Below are 27,549 nucleotides of genomic sequence, written 5' to 3' on the forward strand. Positions count from 1 at the left end.
ATATGTAACCTGGGAACAGGATTGGTACAGGTGTAACACATATCACATTTAAAATGTTTATAAACTAATTATGTTGTTTTAACATTGTATAATAAATTTTAATATGAAATAATATTTATGTAACTTGCATTAAATACTGAGTGTTAAAAAATACGCTGATTAAAGTATGACGATGAAACACCAGTTATCTGAAAGTTGAAACGTCAAAGTTGTTTCAATGTTCGTCTTAAAGGCGGCTAGTTGATATTGAGACGCCATAAAAAGGTGAAGCATCCACCTAAAATCCAATGCATGGCCGATATGGCTTGTGAAATCGGCTTGATGTCGGCCCGATGTTTGCCGTTGCTAGCTTGGTTCATGTCCATGTCTCAGCCAGCGGTGTGACCGAACTGGTTCTGTTTAATCGGGCTTCAAACCTAAACATCGGTAAAAAATCTTATCAGTCATTAATTTGTTTTCATGATTCAATGTGTTGTTTGAGAGTCGACAATCTGCGATGGAATAACCATGCTTTGATTCGCTGGCATAAGTTAAAACGAAAGAAAACAAGGAAACTTGTTGAATTGATATCCTCCACATGATTCAGGCAAAGAAGATGGAATGGAAATCAAATGTTGGTGAAATATTCCAACCGAAACATGCAAAACGGCCGAAGTGTGATGATGGACTTTTATGAACGTTGAATATGCGAGTATAAGTATCTTCCATGGCCGATAGTGCAAGATAGGTTCATACCGACCCGAGCGTAGGATGTTTCGCGGAAACTAGGTTTTTCTCCCACCTCAGTTAAACCAAATAAAGTATAAATGAAATTTTCCGTTGAACCTTTTATTGTGCGTAGTGAAAAATAATGTCTGTAAAGATATGTGATACTTCGTGGTTGCCATGGATATGCGCGCAGTGATTCAGATTATGTAAATGGTCAAATCGTTCTTTGAATAGTTCTGAGGAGAGTGCAGCATTTTTTTTAATGGAGAGTTAAAACTGTTTTATGGTGCCATTTGAAGCGAAAAATAAGTAATTATGATTTGAAATATTGCCACAAGTTATGGTTTGCATAATGCTACATGCGACGGTCTTCAACAAGGGAGGTAATTGTATGATGACAATAAAAAGGATTTCCATACGGGTACTTGTTTTATATTTGCCCGTGGGCAAGATTATAAGTATCTTCAATGGTCGAGAGTGTAAGATTTTCATTCCGACCCTCGCGCAGGTTGTTTTGCGGAAACTCGGTAAACCTCGTTTCCGCAAACACCCTATGCTCGGGTCGGACCTATCTTACACGAGCGGCTATGGTAGATGCCTTTTCACCCACCTCAGTAAAACAAAATAAAGTGAAAATGTTTTTTTTTGATGGAACTCTTTTGTGCTAAGTGAAAATAATTGCGTATTGATATGCGATCATTCGTGGTTGTCATAGATATGCTCGCAGTGATTCAGATTATGTTAAGAGTCAAATATATGTAAGTGAGAAATAATTAATTAGCTTTCTAAATATTGGCAGAGGACAAGGTTTCCATGATGCTGCAGACGACAGTCTTCAACAAGGGAAGTAATTACAATGTGGTGATCATAAAAAAGGAGTTCCATACGGGCATTTTATCTTCGCCGGTGGGCAAGCTAGTTTAAAACTTATCCAGAATTTCATCGAGACAATCATTTCATAATGTTTCATGAAGCTTGAAGTGGATAAATTGCCTGATTGTTCGTTAGATTTTAGATGTGACCTAATGATCTAGTTTTTGATCCCATGTGACCCACTTTTAAAGTCCACCAAGATAACACATATATAGGGGAACATTCTGATCACAGTTTTTTACAAAGTCTGACCAACTGATACAAAAAGTTTAGATTTCAGACAAAACAATCTAAGATTTGATTAAGATTCTTGAATATTGGACCAAATATAATGTATCTCGTGTGTTCCAAATTAAAGTTTTCTAGCATTTAACCTAGTGGCCGACTTTGTGACCCGATGTGACCCACTTACACAAGCGGTCGAAATTTTATCAAGGAGAACAATCTGACTAAGCTTGAACTGACCAATACATATCATGATATTGCAAACAGGAGCGCAAACTGTTTTTTAGATGAGTGGTTAAACTAAGGCAAAGTTAAGAGAGCGAAAACTGTCAAGGCAGTTTTTGACAATTCATGTGTCGTATCTCTGGATTGACTGAATAGACAAGTGGATATTGAACCTGACCAAGATATTCTGCCAATACACATTCTGACTAAATTTTGGAATGATTGGACGGAGGATTCAGAAGTTGTTGTTTGGACACGACCGATAAGAGATCATATTAATAATTAGAGGGCGATGACTCTCGATTATTCAGCGATATGTCTGGTTATCGATTTTGTCCGAGATATTATGCCAGTACACATTCTGATTGAATTTGGTGGTAATTGGAGAAAGGCTTCTTAGGTAATTGGACGGACAAGACCAATTAAAGGACAATAACTGTGAGTAGAGCGTTATCCCTCATTTTCTAACACACCGTTAGGCAATTGCGGTGAATTCGCCTGTGCTGGAAAACTCCATTTAGTCATAAATGCCCCAGGCAACAGACTGATTGTCAACTTAGGAATATATCAGTGAAATTATAAGTTTTCCATATAAACGTATAGTGAAAAGTAACCCAGCACCGGGCGACCGTGTTTTTGATAAAATCAACATGGAGTGAAAGAATTTGATAGAGTGTCATCAAAAGAACATTTCTATGAACTCGAAATAGGATCAGCGGATTCTTCGGAGAAGAGTTTAAAAGTTTTCCATAAAGACATACATTGGAAAGTAGCCCCCCCTCCAGCGGTCATGTCTTTTAATTAATCAACATGGGTTAAAAAAACTTGATAAAGGGTTAATTTACTTGCATTTCTGTGAACTTATTTGAAAATTCGGCCAACAGATTCTGATTTAAACGATTAGGGTAAAGGAATTTAATACAGGCTTATCTAAGGAACATTCTGTGAAATTATGTTGAAATCGGGCCAGCCCATTCTGAGGAGATTTAAAAAAAAATCCTTTTGGTTGCAAAATTTATGGCAACCCGAGTTCTGCATGGAACCACTTTTATTAAAGGAATCTGGAAGAGGAACACTCCTGTGCAGGAGAAATTGTCCCAATGGTTTGGGAGAAGTAGTATGAAGGAAAATGTTGACGACGGGCGGACAGCGGACTATCACTCTATCACAATAGCACACGGTGTGCGCATGTCAGCTTAAACACATGTCACACTAAGTAGCTTCCGAATTGGTGTGATTACAGAAGTCACTGAAGATTATGGAGGACAAAGCTCGGTTATATAAAGCCATGAAATTCTAGGTTTATTGTTAAAAGTTGTAATAATTATCGAACATCAAATGAACAAGTGTTAGTATAAGTGGTACTCAGTAAGTATAGGTGGTCCTCAGTATTCGACAGCGCTTCATATATTTGTCAGCAGAAAAAAATGATAACAATATAATAAGACATTTCATTGGCTAGATACAAAAAAATGGCTGTTGATTAATTATATATGAAAGAGCCGATTTCTTTAATAATTTAGATTAGGATGCATCCCCATTTCCTGAACATTATTTTGGGTGGGCCAATATTTCCTTAAAAAGATAAATTTAGGGAAACGTGCATATTCTATAGATGAACTCATTATTTATGGGCGCACTGTGGTTATCTGTATTGGGGCAGGACCTATGCGTGTAATAGATTTTAAAGTGTTTAAAGTGTTTTACAGCCGATCAGAAATCAGAGGATCTTCTCCAGGACTTATTCACTTTTTAAATAATTAAAGAAAATGCACAAAGCAAACATTGTAAAGGAAGCAAACGTGTAACATAATCATTGAATATACAATCAAGCAATTTAATAAAGTAATCGCTGCCAAATAATTTATCTGGTCGTTCCTTCTTGCAATTTTAGTTGCAGGTAAAAAAAAACATATCAAAGAAATAAACTTTCACGACGTAAAGAAACATCTCACTCCAAATTCCAGGAACATGATGAAAAACGTACATAAAACGTTATAGTTTAAGATAAAAACGTCTCTTCCTTAAGTTTAGTTCGGAAGAAATTTGGAGAAACACTCAATTTTCTGGAAATTGCAAACGTTGGTTCTTTGCCCGAAGAGCATTCAACGCCACATTTAGTCGGAAGGACACGGTGTTTTCGGGCTCAAACGGTTCAGCTTCTTCAATGTCATCAAACGTCTCCGCAAACATCTGCATTTCCCCGCCAAATAAAATAGACACAAGGATCATCCTGGGTTGTCTTGCACTGTGGTCGTCAAGTCCGATCACGCTTATGACAGACCCGCTATCGCCTTTCATGGCAAATCTTTCCGCTGAACCAGGTTTGTCTTCTATTAGAACAACATAATTACTCGTGCAGTCTGCCAAACTCATTTCAAAATCACCGGACACGATAATACCAGTCGTAAGAGAAGATTTTGCACCGTGTTTAAAAGCGGTACGTCTGCGTAAATCTGACGATGTTCCTTCAAAACGCTCCGCCACTCTAAGCTTGCAATCTGCATCCAGAAACTCCAAAGTGCATCTATCACATTCTTTCATTTTTATTGCTGCAATATCCACCAAACTGAAATTAATATTTTCTCCCGCGCGCACACTCATATCTCGCGAGGTCCACCCGATCACCACGGGATTTGATGTCCCTTCGAAAATCCCGACCTCCGCCTCATCCCCACACTCAAGCACATGGTCGCAGGTGATCGCAAATGATCCATGTTCATTCCGGAAAAATCCACCAAGCGTTCCCCAACCGTTACTGCCTATTTTTGAAATTTTCGAACCAGGAAAGAAGTGATTATCAGCAAATGTCTGGATAGGCCTCGAAACAACCTGCAGCTTGTAAGGTAAGAAGGTGCAATGGGTCTTCATCAATGTTTTAATGTCGTATTGTGCGGCCCTTTTCAATGTTGAAAACCGGTCTTCTTGCAATTCTTCCGTTTCCATAGGTTCACGTCCGTCTCCTTTAAGGTATATAACGAAGTCGTTATACACTGTGCCAACTGAATACACATAGTTCAACCTGAAAAAAGAAAGAGAAAAACATCATGAACTATTCATATTGATTTCTTAAGTGGCAATTACCAAACAATTAATCAAATTAGGAAACGACTCAAATACAAAACTTTCTAGTCTAGAAACACCAAATTAAGAAGTCTTAGGAAGTAGGCGATAGTGGTTTCTAAACTGCAATAAAATTGTAGTAAATTGTACTACCGGAATATAACGGAAATGATCAATATTTAACAATTTATCTCAACGAGTTCATGATTATGTTTTTGGCGATTCTTCGTTTTTATTAAATAAACGTACTTTAGAAGCTCCTTTCGTATTTCGCCTGGTACAATAGGCGGTTCTGCATAAGGCTTGAAGTCGTTCCCGATTGCTTGTTCTAGATACCCTTCCATTTCGAACGCTAGTTTCTTTACAATACCAACAACTCGGGTAACTGATGCAATCTTCCTTTCGGCAAATTGTAGCAAATCGTGCAAATCAGTCAGCAATTTGGGACTAACCCAGCTAAAACGTTTTTCTTTCGTTTGGTTTCCAAACAGGAGAACAAAATCATTTGGTCCCTTGATTTCCTTTCGCACATTTTCAATAGACTTGATGATGAATCGACTAGTTTCGTCCGTAACGTTAGACTGGAAGTGATCCTCAAACTGTATTGAATCTAACACGGATGAACAAATCCACGACGGGATGCCGTACTTATTTTGCAGGTACGGTGTAAATATGCTGCATCTGAACAGGCGCCCCAGCTTCGTTAAAATCCGTTTTATATGTTCGTCTGTAAATCCTTCGGCATCCCCAAACTGCATATGTACATCACTCATAAAAGCAAGAATGGCAGAGTGCACCCCCTTTCTTCTTGTGTAGCCCTCCAAAGTAGTTACATATCTCTTATGTCTTTCTTTTGGAATGAGCGACAGTACAAAGGTGTACATGTCATGAAAAACTTGAACAAGTGCACTTTCTAAGTACTCTGATATCGCTGAAGGTAATGAAACTTCATTTTCAACGAAAACAATATTCAAATTCGGTCTCCGATGACCTTCCGCGTGCACCCCGAGGTTTTGGAGAACATAACTTGTAACTCTATCGTTATCTTCAGCGGAGACTGGGCTGTTGAAATCGAAAGCAAGAAACGCAGTGTCTGCTGACGTCCTGTCTGTCACGTTTATGAGGCTCCGCAACACTTCGTCAGTATGCTGCAAACAGTGAAATAATGTATGTATATTATTCAGATCTTCAATGTAGGATAGCCCGTCGTCGAATGCGCAAGTGCGACCAATTTCAATATTATCCATTCGAGTGTATGGTGAGGGTCAGTCGTGGATATCCGACGATAGGTCAGTCGATGAATGAACATCTTTTTTATAATTATTTCAAGTAGGGTCATTTGCGTACAAATTGGGTAGGCGTAATATAGAAATGTTTATGTATTAAAACTACTTTTTTCAGTTAAAGTTCATATATAAACATGAAAATGTATGTGTTGCCAATGCTCTACAAACCATAGGTCCGTGGTGTTGCAAAAGTATAAATATATCTATTATTGTATCACGATATCTTCCCAAGGTGATGTTCTTGCGCCAAAGTTTTTACTCTAAAGTGAAGTTCATGCTCAATTATAAATGTAGTGTCAACACATTGAAAAATCCGTGTAAGTGAAAGTTGCTTACCTTTGCAAAAGCATCATCTAATTTTGCACAATGTATGTAGCAAACGCATATTTCAAGCGACGATGGCACTAGGATGCTAGCCGTATCTTGTAAAACTGTCTCATCTAGAATGTACTGTTTAACTGATAAATCAGCGTCGCTTATAACATTTATCCGCAGAGATTCTTTTAGTTGTCCATTTACTGCATCCAGTTTATTAAGAAGCCCTTGGTTTTTAACAACTGCCGGCAGTGAATCTGTAAAAAAGATGGTTTGTATTAAAACTGTTGGTTTACTATAATAAATGCTAATTCTCAAACAGGTAATTAACTTGACAAACTCGTGGTGCTCGATACTGTGTTAAATAGTTATTTTTAGACTGCCTATGTAAAGGCAATATGTTTACCCATGTATGGAACTTCAGTACAGTATACTTGTATATTTACAGTCGCCTAGTCCTTAGTATAGATGAAAGTTGACATTTATATTTTGTAATATGCAAGGGGTTTTGACGCCATTTCTTGTTTCAATATTGTGCTTTGATTTGATTAGCGCGACGCAGTCATTTAACCAATGATATACGACGTTACCAAAAAACAGCTGTTCTTTCATACAAACGTATGCTCTGGGTTACATTGCTCTCAGAACAAATGCTCAATTGAAAAAGATACTGCTTGTTTTTCATCATAATGGATAATTCGTTAAAATATATGTATTGATCACACCTTTTCTTGCGTTTATGCTGTAAGAACGCCGTAGGGCAAGCAAACAAATGACCAAGAAGCATGGAATTTGCAGGCGTGTCCTACTGTATTCATACAGCAAACACAAGAAAAATGTGATAAATCCTAAAATCTACAGAAAAATATGTTCTTACATAAGTATAACAATTCCGTTAGTCATCCTCAATGAGTATACACTCTTGCGCACAGTGGTCAGAAAATGGCTCATGGTGAGCATTATTTGATAAGCATATAGAGAGCTAAATTTTCTACCTTCTGTACCCTGTGCCTAGGAGTGTATAAGCGTTTGATTTCAAATAAATGTCCCCGATTAAGCTAATATACAATGTAATGTCTTTAATACCAATAATCTTTCTGAATCTTGGATAGAGGTCTACATATTGCGCCCTGAAAAAGCCAGGCCTAGGATACACTGTCCATGGAAACAGCCTATACGATACAGCAGGGACCGCAGACATAGTTCAGTTAGTATTCCGGCTTCACCCCGTACAGTGTCATATTGTCTGCAACATTTCAACAGGAAAGGCCGTCACAAATCATCCCTGAAACATTTAAAGGCAGACTTCATTTCACAATATTCATTTTTTTAAATTTGAGAACGGACATATAAACCACGGTGTTCGTGGTCTGATCCAAAGGGGGTTGTAACATATATATATATATAAAGGGGGTCACATGTTTTTTGGGGGGTCTGGACCTAGTTTTGATCACAACTGACCCTTGTATGTCCTGGCACCATGACAACCCCCTTTGATCTGATCAATCAGTATATACTCAACATGTAGCTCTTTTTCTCAATCAACTTTTATCCAGCCTTTCACAAATATTAACAATTTTGTTAATATAGTTTCATGGCATATCACACGATATTTCCTTTACCAGTATTCAGATTTTATTCTGGCGGGGGAGATTTCATGTGCGCTTAACGAAAGCCTTCTTATTTTAAGAGTCCGAAAAACTTCGACGGTGTCCGAAATATACACATTTTCTGAATTAAGATATTTTGAGCAAAGAATAAAACAAATATAATCGAAAATTCAAAAATTACCTCTGTATGAAATTCTTCTTTTAATAAAAAAAGGTTGCAAACTATATACGTGAGTAAAGCGGCATATAATTACGATCAAAGTTTCTCTACTTTCCTATTTACAAGTAACCGGAAATTCCAATAAACTATATTTAGAATGAAATGTTGATACACATGCTATTGACACTTAATGTGTTATTTTACGATATTTCGTAAAAACAATTTTATGGCATTAAAAAATGCCCTATTTTCATTCAAAGCGTGTGTTACGTTTCCCCTTCATCCATACGAGTTCGACCCGGCCTGTAGTACCTTGACGTTTAGTCTAAAATAATTGACGTGTTATGGCTCAAGACCACAGTTATCTGCCCCCCGTTGACCAAGATCCGGATGTGAATACAGAAACAAAGAGTGCTTGTGTTCAAGTATCAATATTTTATTAAAATTGAATGAAAAAGAAGCAAAAAATGTTCTTTTTGCAGAGAACTTGACTGAAGTTGACACTCTATTGCAGAAATTGATAGTTTTCAATGTAAATATTGGAAAAATCATAGCTTGTGGAAGTCTGAAAATTAGTTGTTTGTAGCCGATTGACTCCCTGGCGGAAGGGTTATGTATTTGAACTCAATTTTGACAGTCGGGTCAATGGTTAACATGGTGTTTTCTTGTGATTATATTTTGTGTCTTGAATTGTTCTAGAGATGCCATGTCCTTGTTTTTCAATTGGGGTGTGTATAAAGTCAAAAGCCAGGTTAGTGTCTATATGAAACATATAGTAAAAATAACTGTGGTCTCACGCCTGATATAGAGGAAGCTTTTGGAGGGGTGGCCTATTTTAAATTGTTATAAATTCTTAATTTATACAGCTATCTGGTTGAAATTTGGCCAGTTGACAGTGCTTAGCCATAGAATATTGGTGTTTGAGTATGAAATGTGAAAATCTTATATTACATAATATAAATTAATAATATATAATTTTCTTATATATTTTTGACATTTTTAAAAAAAACTACTTTCACTTTCAATTTAATGTTTGGAAATAGTTCCAAATGATGGTAACTAATGAATGAAAGCCTCACTTTCAATTCCAAAGTATAAATGGAGGGATTTTTTTAACATAGGAAGCAGACCCAGGAGGAACTGTCTGTTGAAGACCCCCCCCCCCCCCCACCAAGCTGCCCACCAGAGGCCAAGCTGTACTTGGTGTTTGCCAACATGCTGTAATTTGTAAGTACTTCAAGATAATATATTAGAAAATGGTATCCAAACTGAAGTACAAAGTGAGACAGTTTGGTCATAAAAGCCCATTGAGACTGTTTGTTCCATTCCTAAATGAATTTCTTTCATGTTGTCAATCATTTCTGGTGTGGCTTTAATAATAATATTATTTTCTAATGAAACTGCTGACTTGTATCAGTCTTTGGTCTGTATTGTGCATCTATTCACACATTTTGTTTGCTCTTTTAAGCAAACATTACAATAATTGCAAATTCTATAAGCAATTAAACAAAACTTACTGCACATAGGATGCAGAATGATGTTTTATTTAGTGTGCATATGATTTTCAGCTTATGGACAAGAAAACATATACTTTAACAATCACAGCAACACAATGAGATCCCAATTTTAAAGAAATAATGCCACCTTTCATTAATTCATTAATTCATTCTATCAATCATTCATATATATTCATTAATTCATTCATTTATTCAATTTATTCATTGAAAAACTTGACATTTCTCAAGGCAAAATAAATAAAAAGTGAGCAGCTTTCATAAAGAATAGAGCCTTTTCCCTTAATGCATTAAAAAACACAACCTTAATACAGTATAAATGTTTTAAAAACCCTAATTTATTGCTTATTTTAATAGCCAGCCTGGTTGCTGTAGCCACAGAGGAATTTTCAAGGACAAGAACCAGTGCTGGTAAAACTGTGGTCTCTGTGGTTTTCCATACCGGCTCTCGGCAAGGATTTTCAAGAAAGGAATACCATCTCCAAGTAAGAAGAAATTCTAAGCATGTCTGGTTTGAATGCTTGCAAAATGCATCTGGGTACTCAATAAGATGAGGTTTACCTTTGAGTTGTTAAAAACTGATTGCAAAATGTCCAAAAGACTATATATTCTATTAAATTTGTCCTGAAAATCTTTGAATTCATGAACTTTTCTGCATATTTATCACATTTATGACTATATTAAAGGTTGTGTATGCCTCAAATGAGTGTTTACAGGCCTTTTTCAAACTTTAACAGTAGTGGCAGATAGTTTTATTTGTGTAAAACATTGCTTTTGTGTCTTGCTTGCAGATCATGATGTGCCAATAAGCTCCAGTTAGCTGCGGCCTTTTCCCCAGGCGGTAGTCCTGCAATCTGAATCCAGGAGATGCAGCTCTGAATCCAATATTTCAGAAGAATGAAGATGTTAGTCAACTCTGTAGTGCTTGTTTGTGTGTAAATGATTCCAATGAGTGAGATTTATAGCAAATCAGGTGTAAATAAGCATCTTATAGACAATAGTGAAGTGCTGTACTCTGAATTTAATGCCAAATCTAGCCTTCAAAACAGATTCTTAAAGTAAATTTTTTTTAAAAATGGGCATAATAATGCTATCTCTGCATTTTCTACATCATGTAGCCACCTCATACATGAAAACACTAGCAGTTGTCATGAATCTTTAAGTTTTGGTGTGTTTTTTGCCATTTCCTTTGTTGCGCCATTTGTCCCGGAAGCCAACAATTTGGCATATAGTGTTGTTTAGGCTGTCTATTAACACATTATCACTAAATTTCTTGTGTTAAACTGAATAGTTCTGTTACCTTTGTATATAAGTGGACCAGAAAAGCAAAATTTTGACAAGTTGAGGCATTTCAGTTGGGCTCTATGTCATTTTTTATATAAAACACTAAGCCGATGAAGTGGAAAAACCTTATTTTGCTTAGAAAAAATCTTAAAAGAGTAGGCAGGCCAGTTTTGTGGTGCTGTTCTATAGACACCATTAAAAGCTACAAGGAAAACTTTACTTGGTCAAATTATTCCAATGCATAAGGAAATAATGGCTCTTCAAAGGTTTGCGGCTTAACATTTGAGGGAAATGGCTGTTTCTGCTTTTTATGAAAATACCACAGGTGCTAATACTTGTCTCATTCATTTAGTGTTTGATATATCATTGCCAAACTTTCAGTATGTGTTGCATATAGCCTGAAGCTGAACGATAGGAGTTTTGAAGTCTGTTTCTGAAAAAAAATGTGCTTAAATATGATATAGAGGAAGCTTTTGGAGGGGTGGCCTATTTTAAATTGTTATAAATTCTTAATTTATACAGCTATCTGGTTGAAATTTGGCCAGTTGACAGTGCTTAGCCATAGAATATTGGTGTTTGAGTATGAAATGTGAAAATCTTATATTACATAATATAAATTAATAATATATAATTTTCTTATATATTTTTGACATTTTAAAAAAAACTACTTTCCTTTCAATTTAATGTTTGGAAATAGTTCCAAATGATTGGTAACTAATGAATGAAAGCCTCACTTTCAATTCCAAAGTATAAATGGAGGGATTTTTTTAACATAGGAAGCAGACCCAGGAGGACTGTCTGTTGAAGACCCCCCCCCCCCCCCCACCAAGCTGCCCCAGAGGCAAGCTGTACTTGTGTTTTGCCACATGCTGTAATTTGTAAGTACTTCAAGATAATATATTAGAAATGGTATCCAAACTGAGACAGTTTGGTCATAAAAGCCCATTGAGACGTTTGTTCCATTCCTAAATGAATTTCTTTCATGTTGTCAATCATTTCTGGTTGTGGCTTTAATAATAATATTATTTTCTAATGAAACTGCTGACTTGTATCAGTCTTTGGTCTGTATTGTGCATCTATTCACACATTTTGTTTGCTCTTTTAAGCAAACATTACAATAATTGCAAATTCTATAAGCAATTAAACAAAACTTACTGCACATAGGATGCAGAATGATGTTTTATTTAGTGTGCATATGATTTTCAGCTTATGGACAAGAAAACATATACTTTAACAATCACAGCAACACAATGAGATCCCAATTTTAAAGAAATAATGCCACCTTTCATAATTCATTAATTCATTCTATCAATCATTCATATATATTCATTATTCATTCATTTATTCAATTTATTCATTGAAAACTTGACATTTTCTCAAGGCAAATAAATAAAAAGTGAGCAGCTTTCATAAAAATAGAGCCTTTTCCCTTAATGCATTAAAAAACACAACCTTAATACAGTATAAATGTTTTAAAAACCCTATTATTGCTTATTTTAATAGCCAGCCTGGTTGCTGTAGCCACAGAGGAATTTTCCAAGGACAAGAACCAGTGCTGGTAAAACTGTGGTCTCTGTGGTTTTCCATACCGGCTCTCGGCCAAGGATTTTCAAGAAGGAATACCATCTCCAAGTAAGAAGAAATTCTAAGCATGTCTGGTTTGAATGCTTGCAAAATGCATCTGGGTACTCAATAGATGAGGTTTACCTTTGAGTTGTTAAAAACTGATTGCAAAATGTCCAAAAGACTATATATTCTATAAATTTGTCCTGAAATCTTTGAATTCATGAACTTTTCTGCATATTTATCACATTTATGACTATATTAAAGGTTGTGTATGCCTCAAATGAGTGTTTACAGGCCTTTTTCAAACTTTAACAGTAGTGGCAGATAGTTTTATTTGTGTAAAACATTGCTTTTGTGTCTTGCTTGCAGATCATGATGTGCCAATAGGATCCAGTTAGCTGCGGCCTTTTCCCAGGCGGTAGTCCTGCAATCTGAATCCAGGAGATGCAGCTCTGAATCCAATATTTCAGAAAATGAAGATGTTAGTCAACTCTGTATTGCTTGTTTGTGTGTAAATGATTTCCAATGAGTGAGATTTATAGCAAATCAGGTGTAATAAGCATCTTATAGACAATAGTGAAGTGCTGTACTCTGAATTTAATGCCAAATCTTAGCCTTCAAAACAGATTCTTAAGTAAATTTTTTTTAAAAATGGCATAATAATGCTATCTCTGCATTTTTCTACATCATGTAGCACCCTCATACATGAAAACACTAGCAGTTGTCATGAATCTTTAAGTTTTGGTGTGTTTTTTTTCCATTTCCTTTGTTGCGCCATTTGTCCCGAAGCCAACAATTTGGCATATAGTTTGTTTAGGCTGTCTATTAACACATTATCACTAAATTTCTTGTGTTAAACTGAATAGTTCTGTTACCTTTGTATATAAGTGGACCAGAAAAGCAAAATTTTGACAAGTTGAGGCATTTCAGTTGGGCTCTATGTCATTTTTTATATAAAACACTAAGCCGATGAAGTGAAAAACCTTTTTGCTTAGAAAAAATCTTAAAAGAGTAGGCAGGCCAGTTTTGTGGTGCTGTTCTATAGACACCATTAAAAGCTACAAGGAAAACTTTACTTGGTCAAATTATTCCAATGCATAAGGAATAATGGCTCTTCAAGGTTTGCGGCTTAACATTTGAGGGAAATGGCTGTTTCTGCTTTTTATGAAAATACCACAGGTGCTAATACTTGTCTCATTCATTTAGTGTTTGATATATCATTGCCAAACTTTCAGTATGTGTTGCATATAGCCTGAAGCTGAACTATAGGAGTTTTGAAGTCTGTTTCTGAAAAAATGTTGCTTAAATGGCTCAAGACCACAGTTATCTGCCCCCCGTTGACCAAGATCCGGATGTGAATACAGAAACAAAGAGTGCTTGTGTTCAAGTATCAATATTTTATTAAAATTGAATGAAAAAGAAGCAAAAATGTTCTTTTTTGCAGAGAACTTGACTGAAGTTGACACTCTATTGCAGAAATTGATAGTTTTCAATGTAAATATTGGAAAAATCATAGCTTGTGGAAGTCTGAAATTAGTTGTTTGTAGCCGATTGACTCCCTGGCGGAAGGGTTATGTATTTGAACTCAATTTTGACAGTCGGGTCAATGGTTAACATGGTGTTTTCTTGTGATTATATTTTGTGTCTTGAATTGTTCTAGAGATGCCATGTCCTTGTTTTTCAATTGGGGTGTGTATAAAGTCAAAAGCCAGGTTAGTGTCTATATGAAACATATAGTAAAAATAACTGTGGTCTCACGCCTGATATAGAGGAAGCTTTTGGAGGGGTGGCCTATTTTAAATTGTTATAAATTCTTAATTTATACAGCTATCTGGTTGAAATTTGGCCAGTTGACAGTGCTTAGCCATAGAATATTGGTGTTTGAGTATGAAATGTGAAAATCTTATATTACATATATAATATTAATAATATATAATTTTCTTATATATTTTTGACATTTTTAAAAAAAAACTACTTTCACTTTCAATTTAATGTTTGGAAATAGTTCCAAATGATGGTAACTAATGAATGAAAGCCTCACTTTCAATTCCAAAGTATAAATGGAGGGATTTTTTTAACATAGGAAGCAGACCCAGGAGGAACTGTCTGTTGAAGACCCCCCCCCCCCCCCCCCCACCAAGCTGCCCACCAGAGGCCAAGCTGTACTTGGTGTTTGCCAACATGCTGTAATTTGTAAGTACTTCAAGATAATATATTAGAAAATGGTATCCAAACTGAGACAGTTTGGTCATAAAAGCCATTGAGACTGTTTGTTCTCATTCCTAAATGAATTTCTTTCATGTTGTCAATCATTTCTGGTGTGGCTTTAATAATAATATTATTTTCTAATGAAACTGCTGACTTGTATCAGTCTTTGGTCTGTATTGTGCATCTATTCACACATTTTGTTTGCTCTTTTAAGCAAACATTACAAGAATTTGCAATTCTATAAGCAATTAAACAAACTTACTGCACATAGGATGCAGAATGATTGTTTTATTTAGTGTGCATATGATTTTCAGCTTATGGACAAGAAACATATACTTTAACAATCACAGCAACACAATGAGATCCCAATTTTAAAGAAATAATGCCACCTTTCATTAATTCATTAATTCATTCTATCAATCATTCATATATATTCATTAATTCATTCATTTATTCAATTTATTCATTGAAAAACTTGACATTTCTCAAGGCAAAATAAATAAAAAGTGAGCAGCTTTCATAAAGAATAGAGCCTTTTCCCTTAATGCATTAAAAAACACAACCTTAATACAGTATAAATGTTTTAAAAACCCTAATTTATTGCTTATTTTAATAGCCAGCCTGGTTGCTGTAGCCACAGAGGAATTTTCAAGGACAAGAACCAGTGCTGGTAAAACTGTGGTCTCTGTGTGTTTTCCATACCGGCTCTCGGCAAGGATTTTCAAGAAAGGAATACCATCTCCAAGTAAGAAGAAATTCTAAGCATGTCTGGTTTGAATGCTTGCAAAATGCATCTGGGTACTCAATAAGATGAGGTTTACCTTTGAGTTGTTAAAAACTGATTGCAAAATGTCCAAAAGACTATATATTCTATTAAATTTGTCCTGAAAATCTTTGAATTCATGAACTTTTCTGCATATTTATCACATTTATGACTATATTAAAGGTTGTGTATGCCTCAAATGAGTGTTTACAGGCCTTTTTCAAACTTTAACAGTAGTGGCAGATAGTTTTTATTTGTGTAAAACATTGCTTTTGTGTCTTGCTTGCAGATCATGATGTGCCAATAAGCTCCAGTTAGCTGCGGCCTTTTCCCCAGGCGGTAGTCCTGCAATCTGAATCCAGGAGATGCAGCTCTGAATCCAATATTTCAGAAGAAGAAGATGTTAGTCAACTCTGTAGTGCTTGTTTGTGTGTAAATGATTCCAATGAGTGAGATTTATAGCAAATCAGGTGTAAATAAGCATCTTATAGACAATAGTGAAGTGCTGTACTCTGAATTTAATGCCAAATCTAGCCTTCAAAACAGATTCTTAAAGTAAATTTTTAAAAAATGGGCATAATAATGCTATCTCTGCATTTTCTACATCATGTAGCCACCTCATACATGAAAACACTAGCAGTTGTCATGAATCTTTAAGTTTTTGGTGTGTTTTTTGCCATTTCCTTTGTTGCGCCATTTGTCCCGGAAGCCAACAATTTGGCATATAGTGTTGTTTAGGCTGTCTATTAACACATTATCACTAAATTTCTTGTGTTAAACTGAATAGTTTCTGTTACCTTTGTATATAAGTGGACCAGAAAAGCAAAATTTTGACAAGTTGAGGCATTTCAGTTGGGCTCTATGTCATTTTTTATATAAAACACTAAGCCGATGAAGTGGAAAAACCTTATTTTGCTTAGAAAAAATCTTAAAGAGTAGGCAGCCAGTTTTGTGGTGCTGTTCTATAGACACCATTAAAAGCTACAAGGAAAACTTTACTTGGTCAAATTATTCCAATGCATAAGGAAATAATGGCTCTTCAAAGGTTTGCGGCTTAACATTTGAGGGAAATGGCTGTTTCTGCTTTTTATGAAAATACCACAGGTGCTAATACTTGTCTCATTCATTTAGTGTTTGATATATCATTGCCAAACTTTCAGTATGTGTTGCATATAGCCTGAAGCTGAACTATAGGAGTTTTGAAGTCTGTTTCTGAAAAAATGTTGCTTAAATAGGCTCAAGACCACAGTTATCTGCCCCCGTTGACCAAGATCCGGATGTGAATACAGAACAAAGAGTGCTTGTGTTCAAGTATCATATTTTTATTAAAATTGATGAAAAAGAAGCAAAAATGTTCTTTTTGCAGAGAACTTGACTGAAGTTGACACTCTATTGCAGAAATTGATAGTTTTCAATGTAAATATTGGAAAATCATAGCTTGTGGAAGTCTGAAATTAGTTGTTTGTAGCCGATTGACTCCTGGCGGAAGGGTTATGTATTTGAACTCAATTTTGACAGTCGGGTCAATGTTAACATGGTGTTTTCTTGTGATATATTTTGTGTCTTGAATTGTTCTAGAGATCCATGTCCTTGTTTTTCAATTGGGGTGTGTATAAAGTCAAAAGCCAGGTTAGTGTCTATATGAACTATAGTAAAAATAACTGTGGTCTCACGCCTGATATAGGAAGCTTTTGGAGGGTGGCCTATTTTAAATTGTTATAATTCTTATTTATACAGCTATCTGGTTGAAATTTGCCAGTTGACAGTGCTTAGCCATAGATATTGGTGTTTGAGTATGAAATGTGAAAATCTATATTACATAATATAAATTAATAATATATATTTTCTTATATATTTTTGACATTTTTAAAAAAACTACTTTCACTTTCAATTTATGTTTGAAATAGTTCCAAATGATGGTAACTAATGAATGAAAGCCTCACTTTCATTCCAAAGTATAAATGGAGGGATTTTTTTAACATAGGAAGCAGACCCAGGAGGAACTGTCTGTTGAAGACCCCCCCCCCCCCCCACCAAGCTGCCCACCAGAGGCCAAGCTGTACTTGGTGTTTGCCAACATGCTGTAATTTGTAAGTACTTCAAGATAATATATTAGAAAATGGTATCCAAACTGAAGTACAAAGTGATTTGGTCATAAAAGCCCATTGAGACTGTTTGTTCCATTCCTAAATGAATTTCTTTCATGTTGTCAATCATTTCTGGTGTGGCTTTAATAATAATATTATTTTCTAATGAAACTGCTGACTTGTATCAGTCTTTGGTCTGTATTGTGCATCTATTCACACATTTTGTTTGCTCTTTTAAGCAAACATTACAATAATTGCAAATTCTATAAGCAATTAAACAAAACTTACTGCACATAGGATGCGAATGATGTTTTTATTTAGTGTGCATATGATTTTCAGCTTATGGACAAGAACATATACTTTAACAATCACAGCAACACAATGAGATCCCAATTTTAAAGAATAATGCCACCTTTCATTAATTCATTATTCATTCTATCAATCATTCATATATATTCATTAATTCATTCATTTATTCAATTTATTCATTGAAAAACTTGACATTTCTCAAGGCAAAATAATAAAAAGTGAGCAGCTTTCATAAAGAATAGAGCCTTTTCCCTTAATGCATTAAAAACACAACCTTAATACAGTATAAATGTTTTAAAACCCTAATTTATTGCTTATTTTAATAGCCAGCCTGGTTGCTGTAGCCACAGAGGAATTTTCAAGGACAAGAACCAGTGCTGGTAAAACTGTGGTCTCTGTGGTTTTCCATACCGGCTCTCGGCAAGGATTTTCAAGAAAGGAATACCATCTCCAAGTAAGAAGAAATTCTAAGCATGTCTGGTTTGAATGCTTGCAAAATGCATCTGGGTACTCAATAAGATGAGGTTTACCTTTGAGTTGTTAAAAACTGATTGCAAAATGTCCAAAAGACATATATTCTATTAAATTTGTCCTGAAAATCTTTGAATTCATGAACTTTTCTGCATATTTATCACATTTATGACTATATTAAAGGTTGTGTATGCCTCAAATGAGTGTTTACAGGCCTTTTTCAAACTTTAACAGTAGTGGCAGATAGTTTTTATTTGTGTAAAACATTGCTTTTGTGTCTTGCTTGCAGATCATGATGTGCCAATAAGCTCCAGTTAGCTGCGGCCTTTTCCCCGGCCGGTAGTCCTGCAATCTGAATCCAGGAGATGCAGCTCTGAATCCAATATTTCAGAAGAATGAAGATGTTAGTCAACTCTGTAGTGCTTGTTTGTGTGTAAATGATTCCAATGAGTGAGATTTATAGCAAATCAGGTGTAAATAAGCATCTTATAGACAATAGTGAAGTGCTGTACTCTGAATTTAATGCCAAATCTAGCCTTCAAAACAGATTCTTAAAGTAAATTTTTTTTAAAAATGGGCATAATAATGCTATCTCTGCATTTTCTACATCATGTAGCCACCTCATACATGAAAACACTAGCAGTTGTCATGAATCTTTAAGTTTTGGTGTGTTTTTTGCCATTTCCTTTGTTGCGCCATTTGTCCCGGAAGCCAACAATTTGGCATATAGTGTTGTTTAGGCTGTCTATCACATTATCACTAAATTTCTTGTGTTAAACTGAATAGTTCTGTTACCTTTGTATATAAGTGGACCAGAAAAGCAAATTTTTGACAAGTTGAGGCATTTCAGTTGGGCTCTATGTCATTTTTTTATATAAACACTAAGCCGATGAAGTGGAAAAACCTTATTTTGCTTAGAAAAAATCTTAAAAGAGTAGGCAGGCCAGTTTTGTGGTGCTGTTCTATAGACACCATTAAAAGCTACAAGGAAAACTTTACTTGGTCAATTATTCCAATGCATAAGGAAATAATGGCTCTTCAAGGTTTCGGCTTAACATTTGAGGGAAATGGCTGTTTCTGCTTTTTATGAAAATACCACAGGTGCTAATACTTTGTCTCATTCATTTAGTGTTTGATATATCATTGCCAAACTTTCAGTATGTGTTGCATATAGCCTGAAGCTGAACTATAGGAGTTTTGAAGTCTGTTTCTGAAAAAATGTTGCTTAAATAGGCTCAAACCACAGTTTATCTGCCCCCCGTTGACCAAGATCCGGATGTGAATACAGAAACAAAGAGTGCTTGTGTTCAAGTATCAATATTTATTAAAATTGAATGAAAAAGAAGCAAAAAATGTTCTTTTTGCAGAGAACTTGACTGAAGTTGACACTCTATTGCAGAAATGATAGTTTTCAATGTAAATATTGGAAAAATCATAGCTTGTGGAAGTCTGAAAAATTAGTTGTTTGTAGCCGATTGACTCCCTGGCGGAAGGGTTATGTATTTGAACTCAATTTTGACAGTCGGGTCAATGGTTAACATGGTGTTTTCTTGTGATTATATTTTGTGTCTTGAATTGTTCTAGAGATGCCATGTCCTTGTTTTTCAATTGGGGTGTGTATAAAGTCAAAGCCAGGTTAGGTCTATATGAAACATATAGTAAAAATAACTGTGGTCTCACGCCTGATATAGAGGAAGCTTTTGGAGGGGTGGCCTATTTAAATTGTTATAAATTCTTAATTTATACAGCTATCTGGTTGAAATTTGGCCAGTTGACAGTGCTTAGCCATAGAATATTGGTGTTTGAGTATGAAATGTGAAAATCTTATATTACATAATATAATTAAAATATATATTTTCTTATATATTTTTGACATTTTTAAAAAAACTATTTCACTTTCAATTTAATGTTTGGAAATAGTTCCAAATGATGGTAACTAATGAATGAAAGCCTCACTTCAATTCACAAGTAAAATGGGGGATTTTTTAACATAGGAAGCAGACCCAGGAGGAACTGTCTGTTGAAGACCCCCCCCCCCCCCACCAAGCTGCCCACCAGAGGCCAAGCTGTACTTGGTGTTTGCCAACATGCTGTAATTTGTAATGTACTTCAAGATAATATATTAGAAAATGGTATCCAAACTGAGACAGTTTGTGTCATAAAAGCCCATTGAGACTGTTTGTTCCATTCCTAAATAATTTCTTTCATGTTGTCATCATTTCTGGTGTGGCTTTAATAATAATATTATTTTCTAATGAAACTGCTGACTTGTATCAGTCTTTGGTCTGTATTGTGCATCTATTCACACATTTTTTTGCTCTTTTAAGCAAACATTACAATAATTGCAAATTCTATAAGCAATTAAACAAACTTACTGCACATAGGATGCAGAATGATGTTTTATTTATGTGTGCATAATTTTTCAGCTTATGGACAAGAAAACATATACTTTAACAATCACAGCAACACAATGAGATCCCAATTTTAAAGAAATATGCCACCTTTCATTAATCATTAATTCATTCTATCATCATTCTATATATATTCATTAATTCATTCATTTATTCATTTATTCATTGAAAAACTTGACATTTCTCAAGGCAAAATAAATAAAAAGTGAGCAGCTTTCATAAAGAATAGAGCCTTTTCCCTTAATGCATTAAAAAACACAACCTTAATACAGTATAAATGTTTTAAAAACCCTAATTTATTGCTTTTTTTAATAGCCAGCCTGGTTGCTGTAGCCACAGAGGAATTTTCAAGGACAAGAACCAGTGCTGGTAAAACTGTGGTCTCTGTGGTTTTCCATACCGGCTCTCGGCAAGGATTTTCAAGAAAGGAATACCATCTCCAAGTAAGAAGAAATTCTAAGCATGTCTGGTTTGAATGCTTGCAAAATGCATCTGGGTACTCAATAAGATGAGGTTTACCTTTGAGTTGTTAAAAACTGATTGCAAAATGTCCAAAAGACTATATATTCTATTAATTTGTCCTGAAAATCTTTGAATTCATGAACTTTTCTGCATATTTATCACATTTATGACTATATTAAAGGTTGTGTATGCCTCAAATGAGTGTTTACAGGCCTTTTTCAAACTTTAAACAGTAGTGGGCAGATAGTTTTTATTTTGTGTAAAACATTGCTTTTGTGTCTTGCTTGCAGATCATGATGTGCCAATAAGCTCCAGTTAGCTGCGGCCTTTTCCCCAGGGCGGTAGTCCTGCAATCTGAATCCAGGAGATGCAGCTCTGAATCCAATATTTCAGAAGAATGAAGATGTTAGTCAACTCTGTAGTGCTTGTTTGTTGTAAATGATTCCAATGATGTGAGATTTATAGCAAATCAGGTGTAAATAACATCTTATAGACATAGTGAAGTGCTGTACTCTGAATTTAATGCCAATCTAGCCTTCAAAACAGATTCTTAAGTAAATTTTTTTAAAAATGGGCATAATAATGCTATCTCTGCATTTTCTACATCATGTAGCCACCTCATACATGAAAACACTAGCAGTTGTCATGAATCTTTAAGTTTTGGTGTGTTTTTTTGCCATTTCCTTTGTTGCGCCATTTGCCCGGAAGCCAACAATTTGGCATATAGTGTTGTTAAGCTGTCTATTAACACATTATCACTAAATTTCTTGTGTTAAACTGAATAGTTCTGTTACCTTTGTATATAAGTGGACCAGAAAAGCAAAATTTTGACAAGTTGAGGCATTTCAGTTGGGCTCTATGTCATTTTTTAATATAAAACCTAAGCCGATGAAGTGGAAAAACCTTATTTGCTTAGAAAAAATCTTAAAAGAGTAGGCAGGCCAGTTTTGTGGTGCTGTTTCTATAGACACCATTAAAAGCTACAAGGGAAAACTTTACTTGGTCAAATTATTCCAATGCATAAGGAAATAATGGCTCTTCAAGGATTGCGGCTTAACATTTGAGGAAATGGCTGTTTCTGCTTTTTATGAAAATACCACAGGTGCTAAAACTTGTCTCATTCATTTAGTGTTTGATATATCATTGCCAAACTTTCAGTATGTGTTGCATATAGCCTGAAGCTGAACTATAGGAGTTTTCAAAAAAATGTTGCTTAAATATATAGAGAAGCTTTTGGAGGGTGGCCTATTAATGTTATAAATCTTAATTAACAGTATCTGGTGAAATTGCAGTTTACAGTGCTTAGCCATAGAATATTGTGTTTGAGTATGAAAATGTGAAAATCTATATTACATAATATAAATTAATAATATATAATTTTTCTTATGATATTTTGACATTTTTAAAAAACTACTTTCACTTTCAATTTAATGTTTTGTGAAATATTTCAAATGATGTAACTAATGACTGAAAGCCTCACTTTCAATTCCAAGTATAATGAGGGATTTTTTTAACATAGGAAGCAGACCAGGAGGAACTGTCCTGTTGTAAACCCCCCTCCCCTCCCACAACTGCCCACAGAGGCCAAGCTGTACTTGGTGTTTGCAACATGCTGTAATTTGTAAGTACTTCAAGATAATATTTAGAAAATGGTATCCAAACTGAGACAGTTTGGTCATAAAAGCCCATTGAGACTGTTTGTTCCATTCCTAAATGAATTTCTTTCATGTTGTCAATCATTTCTGGTGTGGCTTTAATAATAATATTATTTTCTAATGAAACTGCTGACTTGTATCAGTCTTTGGTCTGTATTGTGCATCTATTCACAACATTTTGTTTGCTCTTTTAAGCAAACATTACAATAATTGCAAATTCTATAAGCAATTAAACAAAACTTACTGCACATAGGATGCAGAATGATGTTTTATTTAGTGTGCATATGATTTTCAGCTTATGGACAAGAAAACATATACTTTAACAATCACAGCAACACAATGAGATCCCAATTTTAAGAAATAATGCCACCTTTCATTAATTCATTAATTCATTCTATCAATCATTCATATATATTCATTAATTCATTCATTTATTCAATTTATTCATTGAAAACTTGACATTTCTCAAGGCAAAATAAATAAAAAGTGAGCAGCTTTCATAAGAATAGAGCCTTTTCCCTTAATGCATTAAAAAACACAACCTTAATACAGTATAAATGTTTTAAAAACCCTAATTTATTGCTTATTTTAATAGCCAGCCTGGTTGCTGTAGCACAGAGGAATTTTCAAGACAAGAACCAGTGCTGGTAAAACTGTGGTCTCTGTGGTTTTCCATACCGGCTCTCGGCAAGGATTTTCAAGAAAGGAATACCATCTCCAAGTAAGAAGAATTCTAAGCATGTCTGGTTTGAATGCTTGCAAAATGCATCTGGGTACTCAATAAATGAGGTTTACCTTTGAGTTGTTAAAACTGATTGCAAAATGTCCAAAAGACTATATATTCTATTAATTTGTCCTGAAAATCTTTGAATTCATGAACTTTTCTGCATATTTATCACATTTATGACTATATTAAAGGTTGTGTATGCCTCAAATGGTGTTTACAGGCCTTTTTCAAACTTTAACAGTAGTGGCAGATAGTTTATTTTGTAAAACATTGCTTTTGTGTCTTGCTTGCAGATCATGATGTGCCAATAAGCTCCAGTTAGCTGCGGCCTTTTCCCCAGGCGGTAGTCCTGCAATCTGAATCCAGAGATGCAGCTCTGAATCCAATATTTCAGAAGAATGAAGATGTTAGTCAACTCTGTAGTGCTTGTTTGTGTTAAATGATTCCAATGAGTGAGATTTATAGCAAATCAGGTGTAAATAAGCCTCTTATAGACAATAGTGAAGTCTGTACTCTGAATTTAATGCCAAATCTAGCCTTCAAAACAGATTCTTAAAGTAAATTTTTTTTAAAAATGGGCATAATAATGCTATCTCTGCATTTTCTCACATCATGTAGCCACCTCATACATGAAAACACTAGCAGTTGTCATGAATCTTTAAGTTTTGTGTGTTTTTTGCCATTTCCTTTGTTGCGCCATTTGTCCCGGAAGCCAACAATTTGGCATATAGTGTTGTTTAGGCTGTCTATTAACACATTATCACTAAATTTCTTGTGTTAAACTGATAGTTCTGTTACCTTTGTATATAAGTGGACCAGAAAGCAAATTTTGACAATTGAGGCTTTCAGTGGGGCTCTATGTCATTTTTTATATAAAACACTAAGCCGATGAAGTGGAAAAACCTTATTTTGCTTAGAAAAAATCTTTAAAAGAGTAGGCAGGCCAGTTTTGTGGTGCTGTTTCTATAGACACCATTAAAAGCTACAAGGAAAACTTTACTTGGTCAAATTATTCCAATGCATAAGGAAATAATGGCTCTTCAAAGGTTGCGGCTTAACATTTGAGGGAAATGGCTGTTTTCTGCTTTTTATGAAAATACCACAGGTGCTAATACTTGTCTCATTCATTTAGTGTTTGATATATCATTGCCAAACTTTCAGTATGTGTTGCATATAGCCTGAAGCTGAACTATAGGAGTTTTGAAGTCTGTTTCTGAAAAAATGTTGCTTAAATAGGCTCAAGACCACAGTTATCTGCCCCCCGTTGACCAAGATCCGGATGTGAATACAGAAACAAAGAGTGCTTGTGTTCAAGTATCAATATTTTATTAAAATTGAATGAAAAAGAAGCAAAAATGTTCTTTTTGCAGAGAACTTGACTGAAGTTGACACTCTATTGCAGAAATGATAGTTTTCAATGTAAATATTGGAAAATCATAGCTTGTGGAAGTCTGAAAATTAGTTGTTTGTAGCCGATTGACTCCCTGGCGGAAGGGTTATGTATTTGAACTCATTTTGACAGTCGGGTCAATGGTTAACATGGTGTTTTCTTGTGATTATATTTTGTGTCTTGAATTGTTCTAGAGATGCCATGTCCTTGTTTTTCAATTGGGGTGTGTATAAAGTCAAAGCCAGGTTAGTGTCTATATGAAACATATAGTAAAAATAACTGTGGTCTCACGCCTGATATAGAGGAAGCTTTTGGAGGGGTGGCCTATTTTAATTGTTATAAATTCTTAATTTATACAGCTATCTGGTTGAAATTTGGCCAGTTGACGTGCTTAGCCATAGAATATTGGTGTTTGAGTATGAAATGTGAAAATCTTATATTACATAATATAAATTAATATATATAATTTTCTTATATATTTTTGACATTTTTAAAAAAACTACTTTCACTTTCAATTTTAATGTTTGGAATAGTTTCCAAATGATGGTAACTAATGAATGAAAGCCTCACTTTCATTCCAAAGTATAAATGGAGGGATTTTTTTAACATAGGAAGCAGACCCAGGAGGACTGTCTGTTGAAGACCCCCCCCCCCCCCACAAGCTGCCCACCAGAGGCCAAGCTGTACTTGGTGTTTGCCAACATGCTGTAATTTGTAAGTACTTCAAGATAATTATTAGAAATGGTATCCAAACTGAAACAGTAGTTTGGTCATAAAGCCATTGAGACTGTTTGTTCCATTCCTAAATGAATTTCTTTCATGTTGTCAATCATTTCTGTTGTGGCTTTAATAATAATTTTTTTCTAATGAAACTGCTGACTTGTATCAGTCTTGGTCTGTATTGTGCATCTATTCACACATTTTGTTGCTCTTTTAAGCAAACATTACAATAATTGCAAATTCTATAAGCAATTAAACAAAACTTACTGCACATAGGATGCAGAATGATGTTTTATTTAGTGTCATATGATTTTCAGCTTATGGACAAGAAAACATATACTTTAAATCACAGCAACACAATGAGATCCCAATTTTAAAGAAATAATGCCACCTTTCATTAATTCATTAATCATTCTATCAATCATTCATATATATTCATTAATTCATTCATTTATTCAATTTTTCATTGAAAAACTTGACATTTCTCAAGCCAAAATAAATAAAAAGTGAGCAGCTTTCATAAAGATAGAGCCTTTTCCCTAATGCATTAAAAACACAACCTTAATACAGTATAAATGTTTTAAAAACCCTAATTTATTGCTTATTTTAATAGCCAGCCTGGTTGCTGTAGCCACAGAGGAATTTTCAAAGGACAAGAACCAGTGCTGGTAAAAACTGTGGTCCTCTGTGGTTTCCATACCGGCTCTCGGCAAGATTTTCAAGAAGAATACCATCTCCAAGTAAGAAGAAATTCTAAGCATGTCTGGTTTGATGCTTGCAAAATGCATCTGGGTACTCATAAGATGAGTTTACCTTTGAGTTGTTAAAAACTGATTGCAAAATGTCCAAAAGACTATATATTCTATTAAATTTGTCCTGAAAATCTTTGAATTCATGACTTTTCTGCATATTTACACATTTATGACTAGATTAAGGTTGTGTATGCCTCAATGAGTGTTTACAGGCTTTTTCAAACTTTAACAGTAGTGGCAATAGTTTTATTTGTGTAAAAATTGCTTTGTGTCTTGCTTGCAGATCATGATGTTGCCAATAGCTCCAGTTAGCTGCGGGCCCTTTTCCCCGGCTAGTTCCTGCAATCTGAATCCAGGAGATGCAGCTCTGAATCCATATTTCAGAAGAATGAAGATGTTAGTCAACTCTGTAGTGCTTGTTTGTGTGTAAATGATTCCAAGAGTGAGATTTATAGCAAATAGGTGTAAAATAAGCATCTATAGACAATAGTGAAGTGCTGTACTCTGAATTTAATGCCAAATCTAGCCTTCAAAACAGATTCTTAAAGTAAATTTTTTTTAAAAATGGGCATAATATGCTATCTCTGCATTTTCTACATCATGTAGCCACCCATACATGAAACACTAGCAGTTGTCATGATATTTAAGTTTTGGTGTTTTTTTTTTTGCCATTTCCTTTGTTGCGCCAATTGTTTGTGGGCCGAGGAGGGGGGGGGGGGGGGGGGGGCCGACACAATTTGGCATATAGTGTTGTTTAGGCTGTAT

The 27,549-nt window shown here is 35.0% G+C and overlaps 2 protein-coding genes and 2 long non-coding RNA genes across 7 annotated transcripts in view; 3 read left to right on the forward strand and 1 right to left on the reverse strand.

The window, feature by feature from the left end:
• Positions 1 to 3,320: 3,320 nt before the first annotated feature.
• Positions 3,321 to 8,858, reverse strand: LOC128238552 (uncharacterized). Of its 3 annotated transcripts, none has more exons than XM_052954594.1 (5): positions 8,778 to 8,858; positions 7,782 to 7,980; positions 6,717 to 6,952; positions 5,344 to 6,242; positions 3,321 to 5,053 (listed from the first exon to the last, which is right to left on the reverse strand). In XM_052954594.1, the coding sequence occupies exons 2-5, from the start codon at positions 7,894 to 7,896 to the stop codon at positions 4,090 to 4,092; spliced, it is 2,214 nt and encodes a 737-aa protein (XP_052810554.1). In that variant the 5' UTR covers positions 7,897 to 7,980; positions 8,778 to 8,858; the 3' UTR covers positions 3,321 to 4,089. The 3 variants fall into 3 exon arrangements, with proteins under 3 accessions (XP_052810554.1, XP_052810553.1, XP_052810552.1); XM_052954593.1 differs by having other exon boundaries at positions 8,736 to 8,857; XM_052954592.1 differs by lacking the exon at positions 8,778 to 8,858 and adding an exon at positions 8,487 to 8,641.
• Positions 8,859 to 9,623: 765 nt separating this feature from the next.
• LOC128236407 (uncharacterized) lies at positions 9,624 to 16,195 on the forward strand. Of its 2 annotated transcripts, XR_008261343.1 has the most exons (6): positions 9,624 to 9,692; positions 10,337 to 10,464; positions 10,771 to 10,884; positions 14,913 to 15,022; positions 15,654 to 15,782; positions 16,090 to 16,195. It is a non-coding gene; the product is annotated as an uncharacterized LOC128236407 (long non-coding RNA). The 2 variants fall into 2 exon arrangements; XR_008261344.1 differs by lacking the exons at positions 14,913 to 15,022; positions 15,654 to 15,782; positions 16,090 to 16,195 and adding an exon at positions 12,040 to 12,058.
• A 1,615-nt stretch (positions 16,196 to 17,810) lies between these two features.
• LOC128236711 (uncharacterized) lies at positions 17,811 to 21,878 on the forward strand. The gene is made up of 6 exons (XR_008261418.1): positions 17,811 to 17,890; positions 18,523 to 18,650; positions 18,957 to 19,070; positions 20,662 to 20,766; positions 21,394 to 21,521; positions 21,831 to 21,878. It is a non-coding gene; the product is annotated as an uncharacterized LOC128236711 (long non-coding RNA).
• Positions 21,879 to 26,814: 4,936 nt separating this feature from the next.
• LOC128237097 (uncharacterized protein CXorf65 homolog) overlaps positions 26,815 to 27,549 on the forward strand; it is a 7,453-nt gene continuing 6,718 nt past the window's right edge. Inside the window, exon 1 of the mRNA XM_052952307.1 lies at positions 26,815 to 26,824. Within this exon, the coding sequence (XP_052808267.1) occupies positions 26,815 to 26,824 (10 nt within the window). The remainder of the gene's footprint in view (positions 26,825 to 27,549) is intronic.

This window comes from Mya arenaria, chromosome 6 (genome assembly GCF_026914265.1).
Source record: "Mya arenaria isolate MELC-2E11 chromosome 6, ASM2691426v1".
NCBI lineage: Eukaryota > Metazoa > Mollusca > Bivalvia > Myida > Myidae > Mya > Mya arenaria.

Bases quoted from the DNA above. Each gene is read 5' to 3' on its own strand.
- LOC128238552 (XM_052954594.1), bottom strand. From the start codon at position 7,896: ATGTCTGCGGTCCCTGCTGTATCGTATAGGCTGTTTCCATGGACAGTG. The intron at 6,953-7,781 runs GTATTAAAGACA...TCTTTTTTACAG, and splicing joins AAGATTCAGAAAGATTATTG to ATTCACTGCCGGCAGTTGTT. The intron at 6,243-6,716 runs GTAAGCAACTTT...CACTGTTTGCAG, and splicing joins TAGATGATGCTTTTGCAAAG to CATACTGACGAAGTGTTGCG.